The sequence below is a fragment of the Panthera pardus genome, unplaced genomic scaffold (assembly GCF_024362965.1).
Source record: "Panthera pardus isolate Hobbes unplaced genomic scaffold, ASM2436296v1 HiC_scaffold_27, whole genome shotgun sequence".
Classification (NCBI taxonomy): Eukaryota; Metazoa; Chordata; class Mammalia; order Carnivora; family Felidae; genus Panthera; species Panthera pardus.
This window is the reverse complement of record NW_026526843.1, coordinates 56,404,150-56,428,770: the sequence shown is the minus strand read 5'-3', so window position 1 is coordinate 56,428,770 and position 24,621 is coordinate 56,404,150. Positions and strand designations below refer to the sequence as shown.

The window sequence follows — 24,621 nt, the reverse complement described above, 5'->3', positions numbered from 1 at the left end:
GGGAACCCTCTTACACTGTTGGTGGGAATACAAACTGGTGCAACCACTCTCAAGAAAAGTATGGACAGTTCTATATATATATATAAAAATAGAACTACCCAACCATCAAGCAATTTCACTACTAGGTATTTACCCAAAGATACAAAAATACTAATTCAAGGGACACATTCACCCCAATGTTTATAGTAGCATTATCAAGAGGCAAAACTATGGGGGCACCTGGGTGGCTTGGTCAGTTAAGCATCCAACTCTTGATTTCAGCTTAGGGCATGATCTCACGGTTTGTGAGTTGGAGATCTGCATTCAGCTCTGCACTGATTGTGTGGAGCTTGCTTGGAATTCTCTCTCTCTTCCTCTGTCTCTGCCCCTTCAGTTCTCTTTCTCTCTCCTTCCCTTCCTCGTTCTGTTTCTCTCTCTCAAAATAAGTAAGAAAACTTTAAAAAATAACCAAACTATGGAAAGAGCCCAAATGTTCATTGATGAATGTATAAAGATGTGGCATATAGACATATACAATTGAATATTACTCATCCATAAAAAAGAATGAAATCTTGCCATTTGCAATGACATGGATGGAGCTAGAGTGTATAATGCTAAGCGAATAAGTCAGTAAAAGAAAGACAAATGCCATATTATTTCTTTCATATGTGGAGTTTAAGAAACAAAAGAGATGAACATATGGGAAGGGGGAACAAGAGAGGTAAGCAAACCATAAGATACTCTTAATGATAGAGAACAAACTGAGGGTTGATGGAGGGAGATGGGTGGGGTGGGTGAAGGGCATTAAGGAGGGAATTTGTTATGATGAGCGCTGGGTGTTAGATGTAAGTGATAATTCACTTAATTCTACTCCTGAAACCAGTGTTACACTATATGTTTATTAACTGGAATGTAAATAAAATTTTGAAAAAAAAAAAACCAAAAAACTGTATAATCCCATTGAATTCAATTCTACTTATTCATATATCCTTCCTCCTGTCTCATCAGTCCACCTCTCTGGTATCTCATCTATTGTATATTTGACACTCTCGTTTTCTTTACTTTATTGAGAGAGAGCGTGAGTGGGGGAGGATGGAAAGAGGGAGAAATAGAGAGGGAGAATCTTTTTTTTTTTAATTTTTTTTAACGTTTATTTTATTTTTGAGACAGAGAGAGACAGAGCATGAACGGGGGAGGGGCAGAGAGAGAGGGAGACACAGAATCGGAAGCAGGCTCCAGGCTCTGAGCCATCAGCCCAGAGCCCGACTCGGGGCTCGAACTCACGGACCGTGAGATCGTGACCTGAGCTGAAGTCGGACGCTTAACCGACTGAGCCACCCAGGCGCCCCTAGAGAGGGAGAATCTTAAGCAGGCTCAGTGAGGAGCTTGACATGGGTCTCGATCCCACCACCCTGGGGTCACGACTTGAGCTGAAATCAAGAGTAGGATGCTCAACTGACTGAACCACCTAGATACCCCAACAGTCATTTTCTCATGAATAAACACTTCCATATCTATGTGCAAGGGATTTGGAACCAGATAGTTTGGGTTCAAATTCTGAATCCACCCACCACTTATTAGCTTTTTTTTTTTTTTATGTGAACTTAACCTGGATACTTAACCTCAGTTTCTTGATCTGTAAAATGTGGAGACCATTAGTTCCTATATTACAGGTTGTTTATTGCATTAGATGAGTCAAAATATGTAAATCACCTAGAAGAATTCCTGTAATATTTTAGTTGTTCACTAAATGTTGGCTGATTATTATATTTCTTCCATTTTACTTTAATTAAAGCATGAGTTTGACCTGAAATGATACTTAAAATTATACCTTACCGCTGTTCTTCTTATTCTCAATACAGATGGACTCATTTACCTCTACGATCTTCACTGGACCTCAGGATTTCCCCATATGTTCATACTTCTTTCCTTCTGTTGTAAAATAACATGTTCCTGGTTTTCTTGGTTATCCCTTTCTCTCCCATTTCTTTAGCAACATAACTTCTCTCTTTCTTGTATCTCTGATCGTTTCCTCTCCATTAACTCCTTACCTGTAGTCTGCAACTACCTCCTTCTTTCAAATCTTCCCTCAGCTCTATTGGTTACTCAAATTTTAGTTCCATATCTATTCTTTATATCACTGTTAAACTTTTAAAAGTCATGTGCGGCATGAGCTTTGCAGGTAGAGGGAAATATCTCAACCCCCTCTCTATTACTTACAAATTGGATAATCTTAAACATGTTAACATCTCGGAGCCAGTTTCCTCATATAAAAAATGGGTATGAGAATAACTGTCTCATTGACTTGTTGTAAGAATGAAATACTGTATTTAAAAAAGTTCTTAGTGTGCGTAACATTCTGCTTCTTTATCTTGGTGCAGTTATATAGGCATGTTCATTTCTGGAAAGTTCATTGACATGTACACAAATGACATTTGCCTTTTTTGGTATATATGTTATAATATATGTTATACTTTTATGTTTAAAATTAAATAAATGATAGTGTAGTTCCTGGCATGGAGTAAGTGCTCAAAAATTGTGGCTATTATAATTTTTATTGCTAGTGATTGCAGTTTGAATTCCACTTCTATGATTAGTTCACTAATGTATACAATGTCTTTTTCTATTTAAAGAGTGAATAGGGGGATCAGGGGAAGATAGCGGTGTAGGAGACGCTGGGCTCACCATGTCCTGCTGATTGCTTAGATTCCATCCACATCTGCCTAATTTACCCAGAAAACCACCAGAAGTCTAGCAGAACAGACTCTCCAGAGCCAAGCATAGATGAGAGGCCCACGGAAGAGGGTAGGAAGGGCGGAGAGGCGGTGCGCACTACATGGACTGGCGGGAGGGAGCCAGGGAGGTGGAGGGGCAGCCAGCCCACCCTGCAAGGCAGAGCCCCTGAGTCTGGCTTGCAAAAGCAGAAGGGCCAGACAGAGTGTGTTCTGACAGCCGCGGGACTTAACATCTGGAATGTTATAAGTCAACAGCTCAGCTTAGAGAGTGGGAGAGAGAGTTGTTGAGCCCTGGAGGACAGAGCTCAGCTTTGCGTGGAACAAAGGCGCTGGGAAATGCCATCTCCCTCGCCCATCCCCCAGCCAAAATCCCAAAGGGAACCAGTTCCCATCACTGAACTTGAATGCACAGCACAAACACACAACACTGTGCTTCTGCAGATCCATCCCTCCTACGGATCTGCCTCCCTCCTGGTGCTACAGGGCCCCTTCTGAAGCAGACCACCAAAGGCAAAGTGGGCTGAGCCTGCCCCTCCTGCCCCTGTGCACCTTGCGGATCCACCCTGGCTATTATGCCAGATACCATCGAAGCAGTACCACAAGACTGGAAGTATGCAACTAGCCCAGATAGGGGCTAAACCACTCCACAGTAAGTCCTGCCCCAGGAGGAGGGGAAGATAAGGTAAAAACCAGTCTGACTGTGGCCCCGGCTGTGGGCTGGGGGCAGAAATCAAGTCTGACTGCGGCCCCACCCACCAACACAAGTTACTCCAGACAGCACAGGGGAAGAGCCCTGCAGTTCCCCGCCACTCCAGGGACTATCCAAAATGATGAAATGGAAGAATTCTCCTCAAAAGAAACTCTAGGAAGTAGCGACAGCTAACGAAATGATCAAAAAAGATTGAAGCAATATAGCAGAAAATGAATTTAAAATAATGGTCATAAAATTAATCTCTGGGCTTGAAAAAAGTACAGAGGACAGCAGAGAATCTATTACTACAGAGATCAAAGGACTAAGAAACAGTCAGGAGGAGCTAAAAAATTCTATACATGAGCTGCAAAATAAAATGGAGGCAACCACAGCTCGGATTGAAGAGGCAGAGGAGAGAATAGGTGAATTAGAAGATAAAATTATGGAAAAAGAAGAAGCTGAGAAAAAGAGAGATAAAAAAATCCAGGAGTGTGAGGGGAGATTTAGAGAACTAAATGACATAATTAAACGAAATAATATACGCATAATTGGGATTCCAGAGGAGGAAGAGAGAGGAAAAGGTGCTGAAGGTGTACTTGAAGAAATCAGAGCTTAAAACTTCCCTGATCTGGGGAAGGAAAAAGGCATTGAAATCCAAGAGGCACAGAGAACTCCCTTCAGACGTAAGTTGAATCGATCTTCTGCACAACATATTAGTGAAACGGGCAAAATACAAGGATGTAGAGAAAATTCTGAAAGCAGCTAGGGATAAACATGCTCCAACATATAAGGGAGACTGATAAGACTTGCGCCGGATCTGTCTACTGAAACTTGGCAGGCCAGAAAGGAATGGCAGGAAATCCTCAATGTGATGAACGGGAAAAAATGCAGTTGAGAATCCTTTATCCAGCAAGTCTGTCATTTAGAAAGAAGGAGAGATAAAGGTCTTCCCAAACAAACAAAAACTGAAGGAATTCATCACCACTAAACCAGCCCTACAAGAGATCCTAAGGTGGATCCTGTGAGACAAAGTACCAGAGACATCACTGCAAGCATGAAACCTACAGACATCACAATGGCTCTAAACCCATATTTTTCTATCATAACACTGAATGTAAATGGACTAAATGCTCCAACCAAAAGACATAGGGTATCAGAATGGATTAAAAAAAAAGATCTATCTATTTGTGGTCTACAAGAAACTCATTTTAGACCTAGGACACCTTCAGATTGAAAGTGAGGGGATGGAGAACTATCTATCATGCTACTGGAAGTCAAAGGAAAGCTGGAGTAGCCATACTTATATCAGACAAACTAGACTCTAAAGTAAAGGCTATAACAAGAGATGAAGAAGGGCATTATATAATAATTACAGGGTCTATCCATCAGGAAGAGCTAACAATTATAAATGTCTATGTGCCAAATATGGGAGCCCTAAAATATACAAAACAATTCATCACAAACATCAGCAACCTTATTGATAAGAATGTGATAACTGCAGGGGACTTTAATACTCGATGTACAACATTGGATAGATTATCTAGACACAGGATCAATAAAGAAACAAGGGCCCTGAATGATACACTGGATCAGATGGACTTGACAGATATATTTAGAACTCTGCATCCAAAGGCAACAGAATATATTTCTTCTTGAATGCACATGGAACATTCTCCAAGATAGATCACATACTGGGTCACAAAACAACCCTTTATAATTGTACAAGAATTGAGATCATACCATGCACACTTTCAGACCACAATGCGATGAAGCTTGAAATCTACCACAAGAAAAAGTCTGGAAAACCTCCAAAGGCATGGAGGTTAAAGAACACCCTACTAAAGAATGAATGGGTCAACCAGGCAATTAGAGAAGAAATTAAAAAATACATGGAAGCAAATGAAAATGAAAATACAACAATCCAAACGATTTGGGATGTAGCGAAGGCAGTCCTGAGAAGAAAATACATTGCAATCCAGGCCTATCTCAAGAAACAAGAAAAATCCCAAATACAAAATCTAACAGCACACTTAAAGGAACTAGAAGCAGAACAGCAAAGACACCCCAAAACCAGCAGAAGAAGAGAAAAAATAAAGATCAGAGCAGAAATAAACAGTATACAATCTAAAAAAAACTGTAGAGCAGATCAACGAAACCAAGAGTTGGTTTTTTGAAAACATAAACAGAATTGATAAACCTCTAGACAGGCTTCTCAAGAAGAAAAGGGAGATGACCCAAATACATAAAATTATGAATGAAAATGGAATGATTACAACCAATCCCTCAGAAATGCAAGCAATTATCAGGGAATACTATGAAAAATTATATGCCAACAAACTAGACAACCTGGAAGAAATGGACCAATTCCTAAGCACCCACACACTTCCAAAACTCAAACAGGAAGATATAGAAATCATGAACAGACTCATAACCAGCGAAGAAATTGAATCAGTCATCAAAAATCTCCCAACAAATAAGAGTCTGGGACCAGAAGGCTTCCCAGGGGAATGCTACCAGACATTTAAAGCAGAGATAATACCTATCCTTCACAAGCTGTTCCAAAAAATAGAAAGGGAAGGAAAACTTCCAGACTCATTCTATGAAGCCAGCATTCCTTTGATTCCTAAACCAGAGTCCCAGTAAAAAAAAGAGAACTACAGGCGGATATCCCTGATGAATATGGATGCAAAAATTCCCTATAAGATACTAGCAAATCGAATTCAACAGCATATAAAAAGAATTATTCCCCATGATCAAGTGGGATTCATCCCTGGGCTGCAGGGCTGGTTCAACATTCACAAATCAATCAATGTGATACATCGCATTAATAAAAGATAAGAACCATATGATCCTGTCAATCAATGCAGAAAAACCATTTGACAAAATTCAGCATCCTTTCTTAATAAAACCGTCAAGAAAGCTGGGATAGAAGGAACATACTTAAAGATCATAAAAGCCATTTATGAAAAGCCCAAGCTAATATCATCCTCAATGGGGAAAAACTGAGAGCTTTCTCCCTGAGATCAGGAACGTGACAGGGATGTCCACTCTCACCGCTGTTGTTTAACACAGAGTTGGAAGTTCTGGCATCAGGAATCAGACAACAAAAGGAAACTAAAGGCATTAAAATTGGCAAAGATAATGTTAAGCTTTCACTTTTCGCAATGACATGATATTATACACAGAAAACCCGATAGACTCCACCAAAAGTCTGCTTAAATTGATACATGAATTCAGCAAAGTCGCAGGATACAAAATCAATGTACAGAAATCAGTTGCATTCTTATACACTAAAATGAAGCAACAGAAAGACAAAGAAAGAAACCGATTCCATTCACAATTGCACCAAGAAGCATACAATACCTAGGAATAAACCTGACCAAATATGTAAAAGATCTGTATCATGAAAACTATAGAAAGCTTATGAAGGAAATTGAAGACGATATAAAGAAATGGAAAAACATTCCGTGCTCATGGATTGGAAGAGTAAATATTGTCAAAATGTCAATACTACCCAAAGCTATCTATACATTCAATGTAATCCCAATCAAAATTGCACCAGCATTCTTCTCAAAGCTAGAACAAGCAATCCTAAAATTTGTACGGAACCACAAAAGGCCCCAAATAGGAAAGTAATTTTGAAGAAAAAGACTAAAGCCGGAGGCATCACAATCCCAGACTTTAGCCTCTGCTTCAAAACTGTAATCATCAAGACAGCATGGTACTGGCACAAAAGCAGACACAGAGACCACTGCAATAGATTAGAAACCCCAGAATTAGACCCACAAAAGTATGGCCAACTAATCTTTGACAAAGCAGGTAAGAATATCCAATGGGAAATAGACAGTCTCTTTAACAAATGGTGCTGGGAGAAGTGGGCAGCAACATGAAGAAGGATGAAACTAGACCACTTTCTCACACCATTCACAAAAATAAACTCAAAATGAATGAAGGACCTGAATGTGAGACAGGAAACCATCAAAACCTTTGGGAAGGAAGCAGGAAAAAAACCTCTGTGACCTCAGCCGCAGCAATTTCTTACCTGACACATACCCAAAAGCAAGGGAATTAAAAGCAAAAATGAACTATTGGGACCTCATGAAGATAAAAGCTTCTGCACAGCAAAGGAAATAATCAACAAAACTAAAAGACATGGGAATGGGAAAAGATATTTGCAAATGACATATCGGACAAAGGGCTAGTATCCAAAATCTATAAAGAGCTCACCAAACTCCACACCCGAACAACAAATAATCCAGTGAAGAAATGGACAGAATACATGAATAGACACTTCTCTAAAGAAGACATCCGGATGGCCAACAGGCACATGAAAAGATGGTCAACATTGCTCCTCATCAGGGAAAAATAAATCAAAACCACACCCAGATATCACCTCACGCCAGTCAGAGTGGCCAAAATGAAGAAATCAGGAGACTATAGATGCTGGAGGGGATATGGAGAAACGGGAACCCTCTTGCACTGTTGGTGGGAATGCAAACTGGTGCAACCGCTCTGGTAAACAGTGTGGAGGTTCCTCAAAGAATTAAAAGTAGACCTACCCTATGACCCAGCAGTAGTGCTGCTAGGAATTTACCTAAGGGATACAGGAGTACTGATGCATAGTGGCACTTGTACCCCAATGTTTATGGCAGCACTCTCAACAATAGCTAAATTATGGAAAGAGCCTAAATGTGCATCAACTGACGAATGGATAAAGAAATTGTGGTTTGTATATACAATGGAGTACTACGTGGCAATGAGAAAGAATGAAATATGGCCTTTTGTAGCAACATGGATGGAACTGGAGAGTGTTATGCTAAGTGAAATAAGTCATACAGAGAAAGACAGATTCCATATGTTTTCACTCCTATGTGGATCCTGAGAAACTTAACAGACGACCATGGGGGAGTGGAAGGAAAAAATGGTTAGAGAGGGAGGGAGCCAAAACATAAGATACTCCTAAAAACTGAGAACAAACTGAGGCTTTATGGGCGGTGGGAGGGAGGGGTGGGTTGGTGATGGGTATTGAGGAGGGCACCTGTTGGGATGGGCACTGGATGTTGTATGGAAACCAATTTGACAATAAATTTCATAATCATAAAATAAAAATTAAAAAAATTAAAAAAATAAAGAGTGAACACCATTTCTTTGAATCTTTTCCCTTCTTTGGCTTCTATTACACTCAAATATGACTCAGCCATGCTTTTGTTAACAGTTTTATTTTTAATTATGGGTAGTTCTGTGAATTCACATACACATATACATACCTACAGAACTTTCCATAATTTGCACATATATGGGTGACAGAGAAGGAATTTCTAGAGAGTTAGGGTTGGAGTCATAATAGTGTATCATCTAGAAAACCAAACCTTTGCTTGTAATATGCAATTAATTGTACATTAATCTATGAAGGTAAAAATGAAATAATTGGCAACAAAATGTGCAAAACATTAAAAATCACTGATATTTCCGTTTTAGCGATAGTAGAAAGAAAACTAAGACATAAGTTTTGCAATCTAAGTTCAATTATCAGCCCTTCTACTTGCCAGTAGTGTTGCACTTGGTAAATTAAAAAAAAAAAAAAAAGATTTGTTTATTTTTAGAGTGAGAGAGACAGAGCAAGAATGGGGAAGGGGCAGAGAGAGAGGGAGACACAGAATCAGAAGCAAGCCCCGAACTATCAGCACAGGGCCCAATGCAAGGCTCAAACTCATGAACTCAAAATCATGACCTGAGACAAAGTCAGACGCTCAACTTACTGAGTCACCCTGGCGCCCCCAGCTGGTAAATTTTTTAAACCCCCGAGCTTCAGTTTTCTCATCTTCTGATATATAAAATAGTCCCTCCTTGCTGTCATTTTCAAAAATTTTCTGCGGGGCTCAGGTAAGATAATATATGTAAAGATGCTTCACATGACATAAGACAAATGCAGGAGATGTCAGTGTTGTTTTTAAATTTTTTTTAACATTTATTTATTTTTGAGACAGGGAGAGACAGAGCATGAACAGGGGAGGGTCAGAGAGAGGGAGACACAGAATCTGAAACAGGTTCCAGGCTCTGAGCTGTCAGCACAGAGCCCGACGCGGGGCTCGAACTCATGGACTGTGAGATCATGACCTGAGCCGAAGTCGGTCACTTAACTGACTGAGCCACCCAGGCGCCCCTAAGTGTCAGTGTTGTTTAAATTCCATTCTGAATGTGAAAACCTGCTGCTTATTCATAGTTGAGTCATTCTTTCTTATATTTATAATCAAATCCCTGTAAACAACTGTGCCTGACTTATATGGGGGCTTCAGTGAAGAAAATAGGAAAGAAATACATCAAGTGCTTTTGTTGCTACTACTTATATCAGCTAATGGAAAGATGAAGAATAGATATTTTAGGAGTTAAAGGATCAATTAGTATCTCAGAAGGATGTTTGTGAGTTTTTAATCTGGAGAACTGAATTTTATTGTAAATGCTAAACTTCAGGGTTAAATTTTTGGGAAACAGGACTTTATAACATATATATATATAATATATTTATATATAATGTATATACATATATATTAATATATATATAATATATACATATATACATATATATGTATATGTAATATATATTACATATACATATATATGTATATGTATATATATTACATATACATATTACATTACATATGTAATGTATATATATTATATATATATAATATATATATATATATATTAATGGAAACTTTCCTGCTTAAAACAATCAGATGTCTATCTTGTCTGAAGTACTTGAGCTTTACCAATAAAAAGAAAGAAATGGGAAATATGAATCAAGTGTGATTACACAGTTAAATTGGATTCATGTTTTCATTTATATCTTAATAAAATAAGGAAATTTGCTAATAGCATTTTAACCCTGTCTTGATATTTGGCAGAATTTTGCACTTGAAGTAGAAGAGACAAAAAAAGCAAAATATTCTGTTTATGAGATAATATATGAAAATAGCAAATCCATAACATTTTTGAAAATCTTGGGAAGCTGTACTTTTTACACTAATGTTTGGTATGGTTATTATTATGGAAATTGTGCCAGAGGTTCTTTGCAAATACTTCTCAGGAGTAATATGAAACTCACCAAATATGTTGTAGTTGTAATATTCATCAAAATGAGTTATTGACTTTATTACATTTTAATTAATAGCTATTATCAAGCCACAAATTTAATTATCTCTGTTGACAAAATGTAGCAGTGGCTATGTATTCATAAGAATTTAGTCTTGTTTTCTGGCTAATGGTATATCATCACTGGAAGGAAATGAGAAAATAGATGGGGAAAGCTCTTTGAAATCTGGACATGATATTCATAAGCCCTACTACTGTATTTTTCATTATTAGGTTTTTATTATACATATTTTAAATATTTATATTTATAAGTATTTGTAAATATATGAACTTTAAAAATTTTTAATTTAAATTTCAGTTAGTTAAAATACAATGTAATAATACTTTCGAGTGTACATTTTGGTGACTCAACATTTACATACACCTGGTGTTCATCATCACAAGTGCACCCCTTAATGCCTATCACCTATTTAACTCATTCCCCCACTCACATCCCCTCTGGTAACTACCAGTTTTTCTCTGTAGTTAAGAGTCTGGGGGTGCCTGGGTGGCTCAGCTGGTTAAGTGTCTAACTCTTGATTTTGGCTCAGGCCATTATCTCACAGTTTGTGAGATTGAGCCCTGTGTCAGGCTCTACACTGACAGTGTGGAGCCTGCTTGGGATTCTCTCTCCCTCTGCCCTGCTCATGCTCGCTCACTCTCTCTCAAAATAAATAAAAAATAAACTTTTTTTTAATAAAGACACAGTTTCTTGGTTTGACTCTATCTCCCCCCCATGCTCATTTGTTTGTTTCTTGAATTCCACATGTGAGTGAAATCATATGGTATTTGTCTTTCTCTGACTGACTTTGCATAGCATAATACTCTCTAGCATCATCCACATCATTGCAAATGGCAAGTTTTCATTCTTTTTTAAGGCCAAGTAATATTCATATATATATATATATATATACCATACCTTCTTTATTCATTAATCAGTTGATGGACACTTAGGCTGTTTCTATAATTTGGCTATTGTATATAATGCTGCTATAAACATTGTGGCGCAGGTATAGCTTTGAATTAGTATTTTTGTATCCTTTGGGTAAATACCCAGTACTGCAACTGCTGGATCATAGGATAGTTCTATTTTTAACTTTTAGAGGAACCTCCATATTCTAGAGTAGCTGCCTCAGTTTGTATTCTATCCAAAAGTGTAAGAGGGGTCCCCTTTCTACACATACGCATGTTGTTTCTTGTGTTATTAATTTTAGCCATTGTGAACATTTTAATATATTACATGTATTAAACATATCACATATATGTAGTTTTAAGGGACAAACAGAAAGGAAATTGAGGGATAATTAAACCTTGCCAGGTTTCCCTGATTGCAATTCAGTACACAAATCTGCTAAATTACAAATATTTTACAATGGATATTAGCAACAATTATTAACAAATTAGCACAGACTAGTTTATAAGATTAACTTTCATGAAGTTGAAATCCTGGAGAATAACAGCAAATAGTGTTCTGTTTAAACTCCAAAGAGACATATTCTATTAGTTAAATAACAAAAAGTAACATTTCCACAATTTGAATATGCCAGTGCTAATCTACCTTCTGTAATACAGACACTTTTGAATGACACACTCAACTGCCAAAAAGATAGTTTTTGGCTGCAGGAATCCAGAAGTTACATTAATTATAGCCATAATCATAATTACTTAAATTTGTGCAGTATAATATGAGGTATGCATAAGATTCAGTGGCTGAGCAAATAGGAGAGAAGCTACTTTGGGACAACTGATTAAGGTGGCAAACATCTGTTTGTAAAAGTGGATGTGAGCCAAAATATTTCACCCTGTTTGCTAACTTATTCTAACAATTTTATTTGGCCAGAAGTGATTCATGGATGTTCCCACTTAAAAAAAAAAAAAAAAAACTCATAGTTTTCTATATTGCTTCTAGCTCTTCCACTCATCATCCCCTGCTTTCCTCGCTTATCATCAGTGTTTGGGTGCTTTTTGGTTGTTTGGTTTGGTTTTTCACCCCTTCCTGTGTCTACATCCTGGGAGACAGAAACCCTTTGTGTGACTTCTTCCCAAAACTTTCTCCATTTGCTTGAGATGCCATTTAATTCTGCTGTATATGGGGTTTGGTGGAAGGATCACTGATGTTCAGATACCTGGGCTCTTTTTCTAACTGCCACTAAATTATTATATAACTTAAAACATGTCTCTTCTATCAGGGCCTCAGTATTCTTATCTGTAAATGAGGGGATTAGATAAGGTTATATTTCAGATTAATGCTAGCTACATTCAGTGTTTGTTATACTTGGTTATATGGACTGCCCCGGGAAATGTTTTCCAGTTAATATAACTATTAAATAGAAATTTTAATTTTGTTCATTACTGCTTTTAGACATTGGCTTTGATAAAGCACTTTAAACATAAACATAAAAGTGCTTTAAACACATTTATGGGATCACAGCTTCAAGAACAACTGGTGCAGGAAAAGGAATATTCAAATATGATATTGAGAAGGACTAAAATAACATGAAAGAACTATTTCAGCTTTGTTTAAAATGGGGCTCACAAACTCAAAAAGTCAAGGGATGCAGTGTTCTGGTGATTGTGTTCAAACGAAACAAGCTATTCTTTTAAATTTCATTTTGAACACTAAGTACTACTGCGGGTCCCCTTTTAAACTGGCATAATGTAAATCCAATAGCACATCAAAATAGGATCCACTTTCAGTAATCCTAAGAGTGTAAGACTACTGGAGACCCTAATTCTAGCCTTTCCTCACTCCCAACTGTGGACCTCAGTTTTAGGGTCCATAAAGTTACATTAAGAAAAGATGGGGCACCTGGATGGCTCTGTCAGCTGGGTGCCCGACTTCGGCTCAGGTCATGATCTTGTGGTTCACGGGTTTAGGCCTCTAGTGGGCTCTGTGCTGAGAGCTCAGAGCATGGAGCCTGCTTTGGATTCTTTGTCTACCTGTTTCTCTGCCCCTTCCCTGCTCATGCTGTGTGTGTGTCTCTCTCTCTCAAAAATAAATAAAAAGACTGAAAGAACCACGTGGCTGGCTTAGTTGGTGGAGCATGCAACTCTTGACCTTGGGATTATACTTGGGTGTACAGATAACTTAAAAAAAATAAAATCTTAAGAGAAAAAGGGGAAAAAAAGGTGGATCTCCCATAAATGCCAGAGAGGTGCTTGACTTCACTTGTCTCAGCATTTCAGCAAACGTTTTTTATTGAGAAATCTGTGACCACTTGTTGCTTCCAGGTTAGTTTTCTTCTTTCCTCGAACTCATATTCACTCTGATTGTGTGTGTGTGTGTGTGTGTGTGTGTGTGTGTGTGTGTGTGTAATCTTCTCATGCGAATCCTTACAGTAGCCAACATATATTTGGACAGTATCTTAAGGGAAACAAACTTTCAACGGCTATTATGGGCAGTGAAGGGTGAAGACAAACTCCCTGTCAACAGGCCCCTCCCTGCACATTGTAGGCCAAGAGCTACGTCATAGAAACTCCCGGAAATGCACCAGGCTCTAGGGGCAACGCATGCACAGTGCGGGGCAGTTGAGAACTCCCTTTTCCAGACCCAGCTGCCGGTTGGTAGCTGTGGGGATCCTCTCCCCGCGGCCTCAAGCTGAGAGGGTAGGGAAAAAGGCAAGTAACAAGACTGCTTACTGTAGCCCTTGCTTGGGGCTGTAGAGGGAGGTGTTTCCTTTTCTGAAGAGCCTCCCTTCGAAAGCCCTAACTGGCGACGCGGTCTGACAGGAATGAAGGTACCTCTCGATGGGAGGTGGCTTACAGTAACTAACAGGGAGGAGGGGCGGGTTTAGTGTGAGGGTGACCACGCAGCCCCTGACCCCACCCCCAGGCTCATGTGGTAAGGCCGCCTTGGCCTTCAACCTCAGCTCTGAGCCTCACATTGTAGATGGAGGTCCTGATAGATAGACTAGTGGCCAACCTTTGGGTGGGGACAGGGCTGGAAAACTGTCTTATGAAAAACCAAGATGGAAAAAGGGTGTGCGGGAGGGTTAGATTGGCCAACTGACAGCTCACTGAGAGTTGGCAGATTGGTTGATGCTCGTGAAAATCTTCAGAGACTCCTTCCCAGGAACAGCATGAGGCAGAACTAGGACAAAAATAGGAGTAAGAACAAGAGTTCAGAAAAGGTTGACCTCAACTAAACATGAGGAAAACTTCCCAAATAATTTTACCTGTTGGCAAGCTTACGCTGCTGCCTCATCAAGCTCTGTACCACTTCTGTGAAAGCTATTCCAACTGTCGAATTCCAACCTTTTGGTTAGATATCACCTCTATGTTTTAAAATCCCCTGAGTCGATGATTCTCCCTTTATAGTAATAATATAATAATCCATCTCAGCATTATTTATATTATTCTGTTATGGAAAAAGAAATTCACCATGCTCAGAATGGCTGATGATATAATTTAGAATTGTTTGTTTTGAATCTTATTACTTTATTGTCTGTGATATGGATAATAGGACTTCTGTGGTTGTGCCTTTGAAATACATTAGGCTTAATTAAAATGCTAACACTTAGGGGACATTTAGCGTCTAGTTATCCCCCTACATAGTCCTATAGACCCAAACCTTTCAACATAAAGGAATGTAATTGAAAAAAAAATTTAAAGCTAGTCAACATTTATAAAAATAGACACTGAAGTGTTGAGGAGGGAATTTTTCCACTATCTTATCTCATTAACTTTTACTTATTTTTAGTGTTTGTTTTACAAGTTTTGTTTACCTCCTTTCCTTTCCCTCCCTTTTTTTGTTTTTAAGCAAAAAATAAAAGTTTTTTAGCTGAGAGTTTTTAAACCCGAGATGAAACACCTTGGTCAATATTTTGCATAAACATCTATAGGTAATTATAAGAAGAGAAAATAGGCACTAGTCCTCTGAACTGAATTTAAATTAAGAAAGCAATGCAAGTTGGAAAGACCAAACAAACAAAAAGAGAGAAAAAAAAAGTCATTTAGGTAGATTCAAGAAATAATGTAAATGTTAAATAGCAAAAACAAAAAAAAAAACAAAAAAACCCCAAAAAACCAAAAAGCAAACAAACAAACAAAAAAAAAAAAAAACACAAAAAACAAAAGAATAGAGAAACCACTGCACACCAAAACCCCCTTTCCTCAAAATTAGAGGACTTTAAGTGATGTTGTACAATTATATAAAACACAACCACATCTTTTAATCAATGAAATTTCCTCTGCCTGACACATAGTAAGTGCATCATTACCCATTTGTTGAATATGCTTGAAGGAAATGCAACTTTTGCCTGTTTAACCAAGTCTCTGCTGAATGTAAGAACTTCACTATGTATTTCTATTAACTTTTATTTTTATTTTTTTAGAATAACTGAAACCTATTGGAGATTCACTTCACCGCTGGAGGCTACCCAAATCTTCTTTCCTTTATCCACCACCCACACTGTGTACAGCCTCTCCTACCCTCACACCTCAGGTGAAGGTGAAATCAGAGAATGATCAGCAACTTGCTCGTGTTGCCAATTTCATCATGAATTTTAAGACTACAGATAATCTGACTGTAAGCATCAGGATTCTTTCAGATCTTCCTATTCCCCTAGCAGCTCTCATTTTCAGTCTGAGCTTGTCCACCAAGTATATAACCCTAATGCTTGATTGGAAGTTCTAGAACTGTAACAAATTGGAGTTTCAAAACTACCAGGTAACCACATGTGGCTATTTAAATTTCAATCAATTAAAATTAAATAAAATTAGGAAATGTGTTCCTAAGTCTCACTAGCCACATTTTACATGCCATATGTGGTCAGTAGCTACTATATTGAATAGTGCAGATGTAGAATATTCCAACATTGCAGGAAGTTATGTTGGACAGTGCTGCTTTAGAAAGTTTGTCTGCCCCTTGTCATTTCTTCAGTTTAAAAGATATTCAGATTAAAATCCAATTTTCTTGAGGGGCAAGATAAAAGTAAACACAAATATGCTGTAGTAGTTCAAGAAGTGCTATGAAAGGCAGGGCCTGAGTTAATTGGCTGAGTGAAGAGGATGATAAAACATGGCAGCCCACTCGTCTAATATGGTCCTACTTCTTTTGTCTGGGAAAGTGCTACCCATATTCAAGTTTTTTTCAGAAGTGGACTTAGCTGTGATTGTAGACCATTTGTTTAATGTGAACATCAATGATTTACATTTGCAAAGCATTTCTATATACAAGGTCATAAAATTTAGTTTAAAGATGGTAAAATGGAAGGGGAGAACAATTGATTTTTCCAGAATTATCACAATTACACAATATTACTTTTAAAATTGTCATTACTATGTCCTTTGTATCTTGGTTTCAAAAGCTGAGTAATATAGGTAAGGAAAACTGAAAGCTGCAACAAATTGGAGTTTCAAAACTACCAGGACTAATAATGATTCACATTTCCATAATGAATGTTTTATATTTTAGAAAGTGTTCTCCTTCCCATTTGTTTTTCTTTCCATAGGTCTCACAAGACACTCCTGATGTAGGCAGGGAAGGTATTATTATTTTTCTCTCGAGGTTCTTTTCTGTCTAGTTTGGCTTAACTCAGATGCCACCTGCTGCGTGAAGCTATCTCTTTTCCTTGCAGTTAAACATAAACTCCTTAGCACTTATTCTGTATAGTACTTGTCTTAATGCCATTAATGTGCTTTTTATATTTCTTAATAGATTCACAATTTTTGTTTGACAGAAGTTGTATCAGGTTTATATTTGGTTTTTATTTTTTGGCCTTTTCAATTTTATCTCATTGAGGTAAAATTTACATAACAAAATTAACAGTTTTAAAGTGTGCAATTCAGAGGTATTTAATATATTCACTATGTTGTACAACCATCACTTTTATCTAGTTCCAAAACATTTTCATCACCCCAAAAAAGAGCCTTGTACCCATTAAACAGTTTCTCTTCCCTATCTCTCCCCGGCTTCTAGCAACCACTAATCTTTCCGTGTCTATGTATTTACCTATACTGAATTTTTCAACTAAGTGGAATCAGACAATATGCAACCTTATGTATCTGGCTTCTCTCACTTAGCATAATGTCTTCAATGTTCATCCACATTGTATCATGTATCAGTATTTCATTCGGATTTATATTTGAGTTTTTGTATTTTACTAAAGAGGTGTGCAATACATACTAATTAGTTAATTGATGGTGGATTATTTTATCCCAAACTCCACACCTGACAGCATATGCTAATATAATGTAGTTTGTATGAACAGATAATGCCTGAACCTGATTAAGTTCTGTTATTTCATTCTTAGCTACTTGGATTATCTAAGCCTTAAATATTAACCACCAGAGGATTTGCTCTATTTATCGATCCTGAGACATGGCACAATCATTTAATCTTTTTCAACAAGATCCTACTGTGACATCCTCTCCTACTGAAGTTCGTGTGTGGATAGAAGGTAAGATGTTTAACTCTGCACATCACTTCTCATCTTTTGCAGGCTCAGCTGACAAGATTTCACATATTATTTTGCAGTCTCTTACAGAAAATGCTTCAATATTAAACACTTGAACCTTAAATCTGTAATTTTAAGTTCTTAACATTGTTTTAATAAACACATCCCAAGAATAATTTCCTTGCCTTGATTAATATCTTTTTTGTATGAATATTGGAATTAATGTATTATTTTTACTTAACATATTAATGTGGTTATATGTGAATATTAGAAGCAACCAAATATTCTAAAATAATGACATTAGATAAACAGTAAAACACACTACTTAAAAGATATGATTTACATTCTTCTATTGGAATGAGCCATTGCTGACCGAAGAGGATGGATTGTATAAAGGAATAGATGCAATGAAAGGAAGAGTAAAATGCAATTAATTTAAATAATTTTATTATTAATTATAATTTATTACATTTAATATATAGTTTACATTTGAGAGCAAAGGCTATGCCTGCTTCTATCACTTACTGTTTGCATTAATAGTTACTAAAATAATAATATATCCAATGATTTAAGAGGTAGGAAAGATCCAAAGTGTTCTTTATTGCCAGCTGTCTTTATTAGCATCATGCTAAGGAGCACTTTAGGAAAGATTGGCGATGTTTACCACTTTTAATTACAGAAACTCTTCTAAAGATGATACTATGAAGCTTTGCTCTATTGCAGTGTTTTCTTTATGTATAGCTGGTTTAGCATATTCTGTTGTGTTAAGTATAATGGATTAGACACTACATAGATGAAAATAATATATTATCATTACAGAATTATAGTATCTTTTTAAAGTTTTATTTCCCCATCCATAAAATTCAGTGCAGTAAGATTTCCCTCCCAATACATTGAATTCATACAGATTTATAGCATGATATATGTGAAAATTTATTATAAAGTAATTTCAATTATGTGAATAAAATTATTTTAATTCAGAGGAATTTCAAATGAAAAATAAACTCCAAGTTTTCTTGAATCATGCTTTAATCCTAACTTTTATCATTTTTAACATCAGGAAACTTAAATATTCTTTCATCACCCTCACTAACTTAGGGAATAAAGTATTGGTTCCTGCCTTTGGAAGGAAATTCCAAGTTTTCTTAGCTGCATTGTTATTTTTTTCTGAGTAATTGCTTTTAAACTTCAGGCCTTTGCATTTGCAAAGGTAGCATTATTTTCAGTAGCATTTGCAAACTACTGAAAATAATACTAATTCAAGAAGAAATGTCTTTTTTCCCCTGTGATTCCATAATATTTCCTTTGCTTTTCAAAGCATTTTGTGCCTATCACTGTATTTGTGTGTGTGTGTGTGTGTTTCATCTTTTCGTTATCAAATTGAAAATAGTTTAAAGGCAAAGTGTAATATTTTACTTATCTTTGTATCTCTGACAACACTCAGCACAATACCTTGCAAAGAGTAGGTACTTAGCAAATATTTTTATTATTGACAAAATAATGACTTTAATATTCCAGTTCTCATTTTTTCCTATAAAACTGGCCTAATGCCCAAAAACTTTCAGGTTGCCACTCTTAGTTAACTTTTGTTTGGTGATATTGGCATATTCTTAAAACAATAATTATAAAAGAAAGTAATTTTAAATAAGCAGGCTATGAATTATAGATACCAGACCTCAATACCTTATTGGTATCCTAGCTTGAATTTGGTATTTGATTAGTGGTAAGTTACGAAATTATTTTAAAAAAAAAAAAACAGTTTCTGTTATATGGACAGAAAACCAAAGATGATTATAACAATTTGATTTACTGGAGACCTTTTCACACAGTTAATTTAGAGGGAAAAACCTAGAGCAGTCTAGCACTATTAAAACTGAGAATGCCAGAGGGTTTTTGTATTTTTTGAGTAAATACCCAGTAGTGTAATTACTGTTCAATTTTTAATGTTTTGAGGAACCCCCATACTATTTTCCAGAGTGGCTGCACCATTTTGCATTTGCATGAACAGTGCAAGAGGTTTTCTTTTTCTCTACATCCTTGCTAATACTTGTTTTCTGTGTTGTTGATTTCAGCCATTCTGACTGGTGTGAGGTGATATCTCATTGTAGTTTTGATTTGTATTTCCTTCATGATGAGTGATGTTGAGCATCTTTTCATATGCCTGTTAGCAACATTTTTATAGATATGTTTTCTGAGGCAACAGAAATTAAAGCAAAAATAAACTATTGGGACGACATCAAATAAAAGTCTTATGCACAGGAAAGGAAACAATCAACAAAACTAAAAGACAACCTACTGAATGGGAGAAGATATTTGCAAATGACATGTCCAATGAAACATTAGTATCCAAAATATATGATTTGTTTTTACGTAAAATAATTTTGTGGATTTTAGTACAGAATAGAAAATGTGATTTAAATTTGACAGTTGGAGGATTTGAATCTATTGAAAGAACATAAGCTGAGTTTGGATCCCTAACTTCTAGGCTTGATTGTACCATTAAACCCCATTGTGACTGTAGACAAGCCACTGGGTCATTAGGATTTCTAAAGTTTTTTTTTTTAATTGATTTTCTTTTTCTTTCTTTCTTTCTTTCTTTCTTTCTTTCTTTCTTTCTTTCTCTTTTTTCTTTCTTTCTTTCTCTTTCTTTCCTTCCTTCTCAAACTGGCAACTCACATATGTATGTCTGAGAGGTATATTGCAATGAAAAATAATAATCAGTAATAACAAGTATTTGGAGAAGGTTAAGTACAAAATAAATGTGACAAGTATTTTATCATTGTTCTACTTATGTTTATCCAACTATCAATTCAACTATTGTTATTGTTATGTTAGTGTTACACTGTCAGAAGCACCAACATATTGTTACTATTTATGGACTCTTGGATCTTACAGGTTTAGAAGGTTGTTAGATCTATCTATATGTGGATTTTAATAGCAAAGCCAGGTATACCTCAACTTAGAAAACATTGATTAGGGGATAATTTTCATTAAGAATATATTTGTTTGTCTGGAAAAGATGAATTAAGGTGGAGAGCTTGCAAAATTAGGAAATTAGGAAAGATCATAATAACGGGCCGTGAGGGCCTCTCCCTTCATTGATGATGTACATGCATATTGTCAAAATCATAAGCTATACAGGGTGTATTTGATAGGGGGATCATTCTGCTATAGTGACTATGACAATAGTGAGTTTATTATTCTGGAAGATACCTGTGAATGAGCAGAGGGCTCATATAAGTTGAGAATGGTAGGTATCAAAACATCAAGAAAGAGACAAAGTAACTGTTATAGCTTATTCCCTGAAATACTAAAAATACATATATAGATTTTGGAAGAGGTTGAGTACAAATCACCAGTTATGAAATCTGATGCAGTAACAAGAGAGAAAATTTTTATTTGTGGGTAAAATTCTTTCAAGTGATTCTTAGATTACATTTCACAAATAACTGGCTGTGCTGTCTTTATCTCACATGTGAGGCTAGTATTGAGTAGTAGGATAGTGATAGACACCCAGGGAAAAAAAAAAGATGTCACCCTTCCTTGTCTCTATCATTGTTCAAGCTCTGGGTATGGAGATTTGGTCCTGATAATTAATACTGAGTTGGGATGACTACAACTGCTATTTAGAGACCACCTATACCAGATTTACCATAGTAAGTTATTTACATTCAAATTGTAAGTTAGGCACTTGGGGAGCTGCTTTCAGAGTTCCAAATGCTATTTCTGGGTATGTTGATGTAATTGTTTTATTTAACAGTCTGTTAGAGATCCCAGCAACCTATGCTATTGCACAGATGATTTCTTAAACATTAAGTGTCACAAATCCTAATATCTTTGAAAATCTGATGAAAACCTAGACTCTCTCCTTTAAAATTTACATGTATGCTTTCTTTTGCATATCATGACAATCAGACAGTTTATACACCCAGTATTCCAGACCAAGGAACGCTTTCACTAGGTAATGAATCATTAATGTGTGATAAGCAGATCTTTTTTTCCCATTTCTTCTCAACCTTTTCCCATACTTCTAAGCTTATTGCTCAGATTTAGAGCACCTAAACAGTCTCTCCTAACTGAAAAGTTAAAGTTGTATAGTATACATAAAGCAAAAGAAGCATGGAGACATAAAGACTAGGAACAGATTCCTGCCATGAAGAACAGTCACTTCCCTTATTGGTTGCCAGAGTTATCAAGTGGGTAAGAACCACCCATATGTTTATATATCTGCAGTATTTTTACAGTATTAATATCTACCACAGTTTGAAATAATTTGTGTAACTGTTGTTGTTTCTATCAATTTCTTTTTGCCTGCTTGTAGGCTTTTTGTTTTTGCCCTGAATGGTTGATAGAAAAGTGACCATATATACAGTAATTTCTCAGTATCTGTTTTAGTTTTCTTCCAAAGCAGATCTTCTTAACATCATTAAAGACTGCATTTCTTCACCAAAAAACATGGCATCATAAGACTTCTGTGCTTTCTTCAATCCCCACCATGCCCTTAACAATCCTGAGCTGAGCTTTTTCACAAAACCAAAGTGATCTATATTTATTTCTGGTAATGGTCTATGGGTAAGAGGACTGAAAATATCTGAATATCCAGTATATAAATTGAATAGTGAGTCCCTATTGAAAAGAATAATATTTATTTGTAGAATCCAATCTTTCCCCTCAGTCAGAATGGAAACTAAAGGTCTCAGTTGTTTTTATTTTTTAAATATATTTTACATTTTAGGGCAATTTTAGGTTTATAGCAAAATAAAGCAGAAAATGTAGAGCATTCTCATATATTCCCTGTTCCTCCATGTGCACAGTCTCCCCCACCAACATTCCAAGCCACAGTGATTCATTTGTTACAATTGATCTAGCTACATTGACACATCATTAACACCCAAAGTGATAATTTACATTAGGGTTCACTCTTGGTATTGTACGTACTGTGGGTTTTGACAAATGTATGGCATGTACCTACATTGTAGTATCATATAAAATAGCTCCCCCAAAAGTTTCTGCACTCTGTTTATTCATTCCCCTTTTCACCTGAAGGGAAGGAAAAATTCTTTCTCTATCCTTCAACTGAATTGAATTAAATTTACATAAGACAGGTTAACAGGAATAAAAAAAAAATGGAAAGTTTTGTTACTTGTGCAAAGGGATGCAATATTGAAATTGAGACCTAAAGAAATGACCAAGGCAGGTAGTTCTTATACTCTTTAGACAAAGAGACAATAAACTTGTGAGGAATTGACAGGATAAAGGAAACAGATGTTTTGGAACTTTAATCCCTAAGGCATTCCAAGTATTTGGGCTGAGGTACTAGATTAGTTAAAAAGGAACACAGTTTGTTCCTGTAGCTTTCTCAGCTTTAGAGTTACTATCTCTGATAATAAGAATGTCTTTTTACTTCTTAGTACAGCCAGAGTACTTTTCATATGAGAGATTTATTTCCTGCTTTTGTGGGACAGGGGAGGGTCTGAGTGTCCTTGCACTGGCTGTTAAGTAACTTTTATTTTAAATAATCCGTATGTCAAAGTGGCACATTGAGGTGGCCTGCCCTTGGCCCCTACACAACCTAACCATTGGTAACTACTTATCTTTTTACTGTCTCCATAGATTCGCCTTTTCCAACATGTCTTGTAGTTGGAATCATACACTATGTAACCTTTTCAGATTAGTTTCTTTCACTTAGTTACATGCTTTTTTAAGGATGTTCCATATCTTTTCATGGTTTGATAGGTCATTTCTTTTTTTTTATTAGTTTCAATATTTAGGCTTTTTTTTTTTCCAGAATGAGGTTAAGTAACAATTTAAATAATTATCAGGTTGTATAAATTAACATCCATTCAGATAAAACATTGCTGCTTAAAAGTGGCTATATTTGGTAAGTAATAAATATATTTTATGTTTAAGCTAACAGGCACCATCTTGAGAGCAGAAAAGGGTTTTTTTTTTAGCCAGTAAATAAATTACATTCAAGAAAACAAGATGTTTATATATGAAATATATTATGATATATCCTTAAATGCTTTTCTTCACATAGCACCCAAACTTCCCAAATGTCTAGAAAGTATCTCCCAGAATATAACTCATAACTTAAGTCATAAAAATAAAGGCCAAGAAAAATCAATTTAAGACAAAAATTTACATTCCCACCTCATATGTGGAACTTGAGAAAGTTAACAGAAGACCATTGGGGAAGAGAAGGGGAAAAAATAAGTTCAAACAGAGAGGGAGGCAAACCATAAGAGATTTTTAAATACAGAGAACAAACTGAGGTTATGGGGGGAGAGGGGAAAATGGGTGATGGGCATTGAGGAGGGCACTTGTTGGGATGAGCACTGGGTTTTGTATGTAAGCGATGAATCACAGGAATCTACCCCCAAAGCCAAGAGCACACTGTATACACTGTGTTAGCTAACTTGACAATAAATTATATTTTAAAAAAGACAAAAATTTACAGTTTATATTCTTAATTCTCCATTCAATAAAATATCAATGGCAAATTTATTGAAAGTAAATTAACTGTATATATGCAATTTGTTAGTGCTGAAAATCTGAAATATATATTTTTAAAACTCTCTTTATCTAAGGTCTTAAAATATTGCATCTCTGGTGGCAAACCCGATAACCATCAAGCATTTTATTTCCCTAGTTTTCATTCTTTCACTCCCACCTCTACCCCTTTATC

General features: G+C 36.3%; 1 protein-coding gene across 2 annotated transcripts in view; it reads left to right on the top strand.

Moving 5' to 3' along the window:
• Positions 1-14,127: 14,127 nt before the first annotated feature.
• The window catches only part of LOC109255075 (uncharacterized), a 443,355-nt gene continuing 432,861 nt past the window's right edge, over positions 14,128-24,621 (top strand). For both annotated transcript variants that reach the window (XM_019429494.2, XM_053891448.1), the window contains exons 1-3: positions 14,128-14,273; positions 15,870-16,063; positions 17,790-17,936. In XM_019429494.2, the coding sequence (XP_019285039.2) occupies positions 17,858-17,936 (79 nt within the window). In that variant the 5' untranslated portion in view covers positions 14,128-14,273; positions 15,870-16,063; positions 17,790-17,857. The remainder of the gene's footprint in view (positions 14,274-15,869; positions 16,064-17,789; positions 17,937-24,621) is intronic.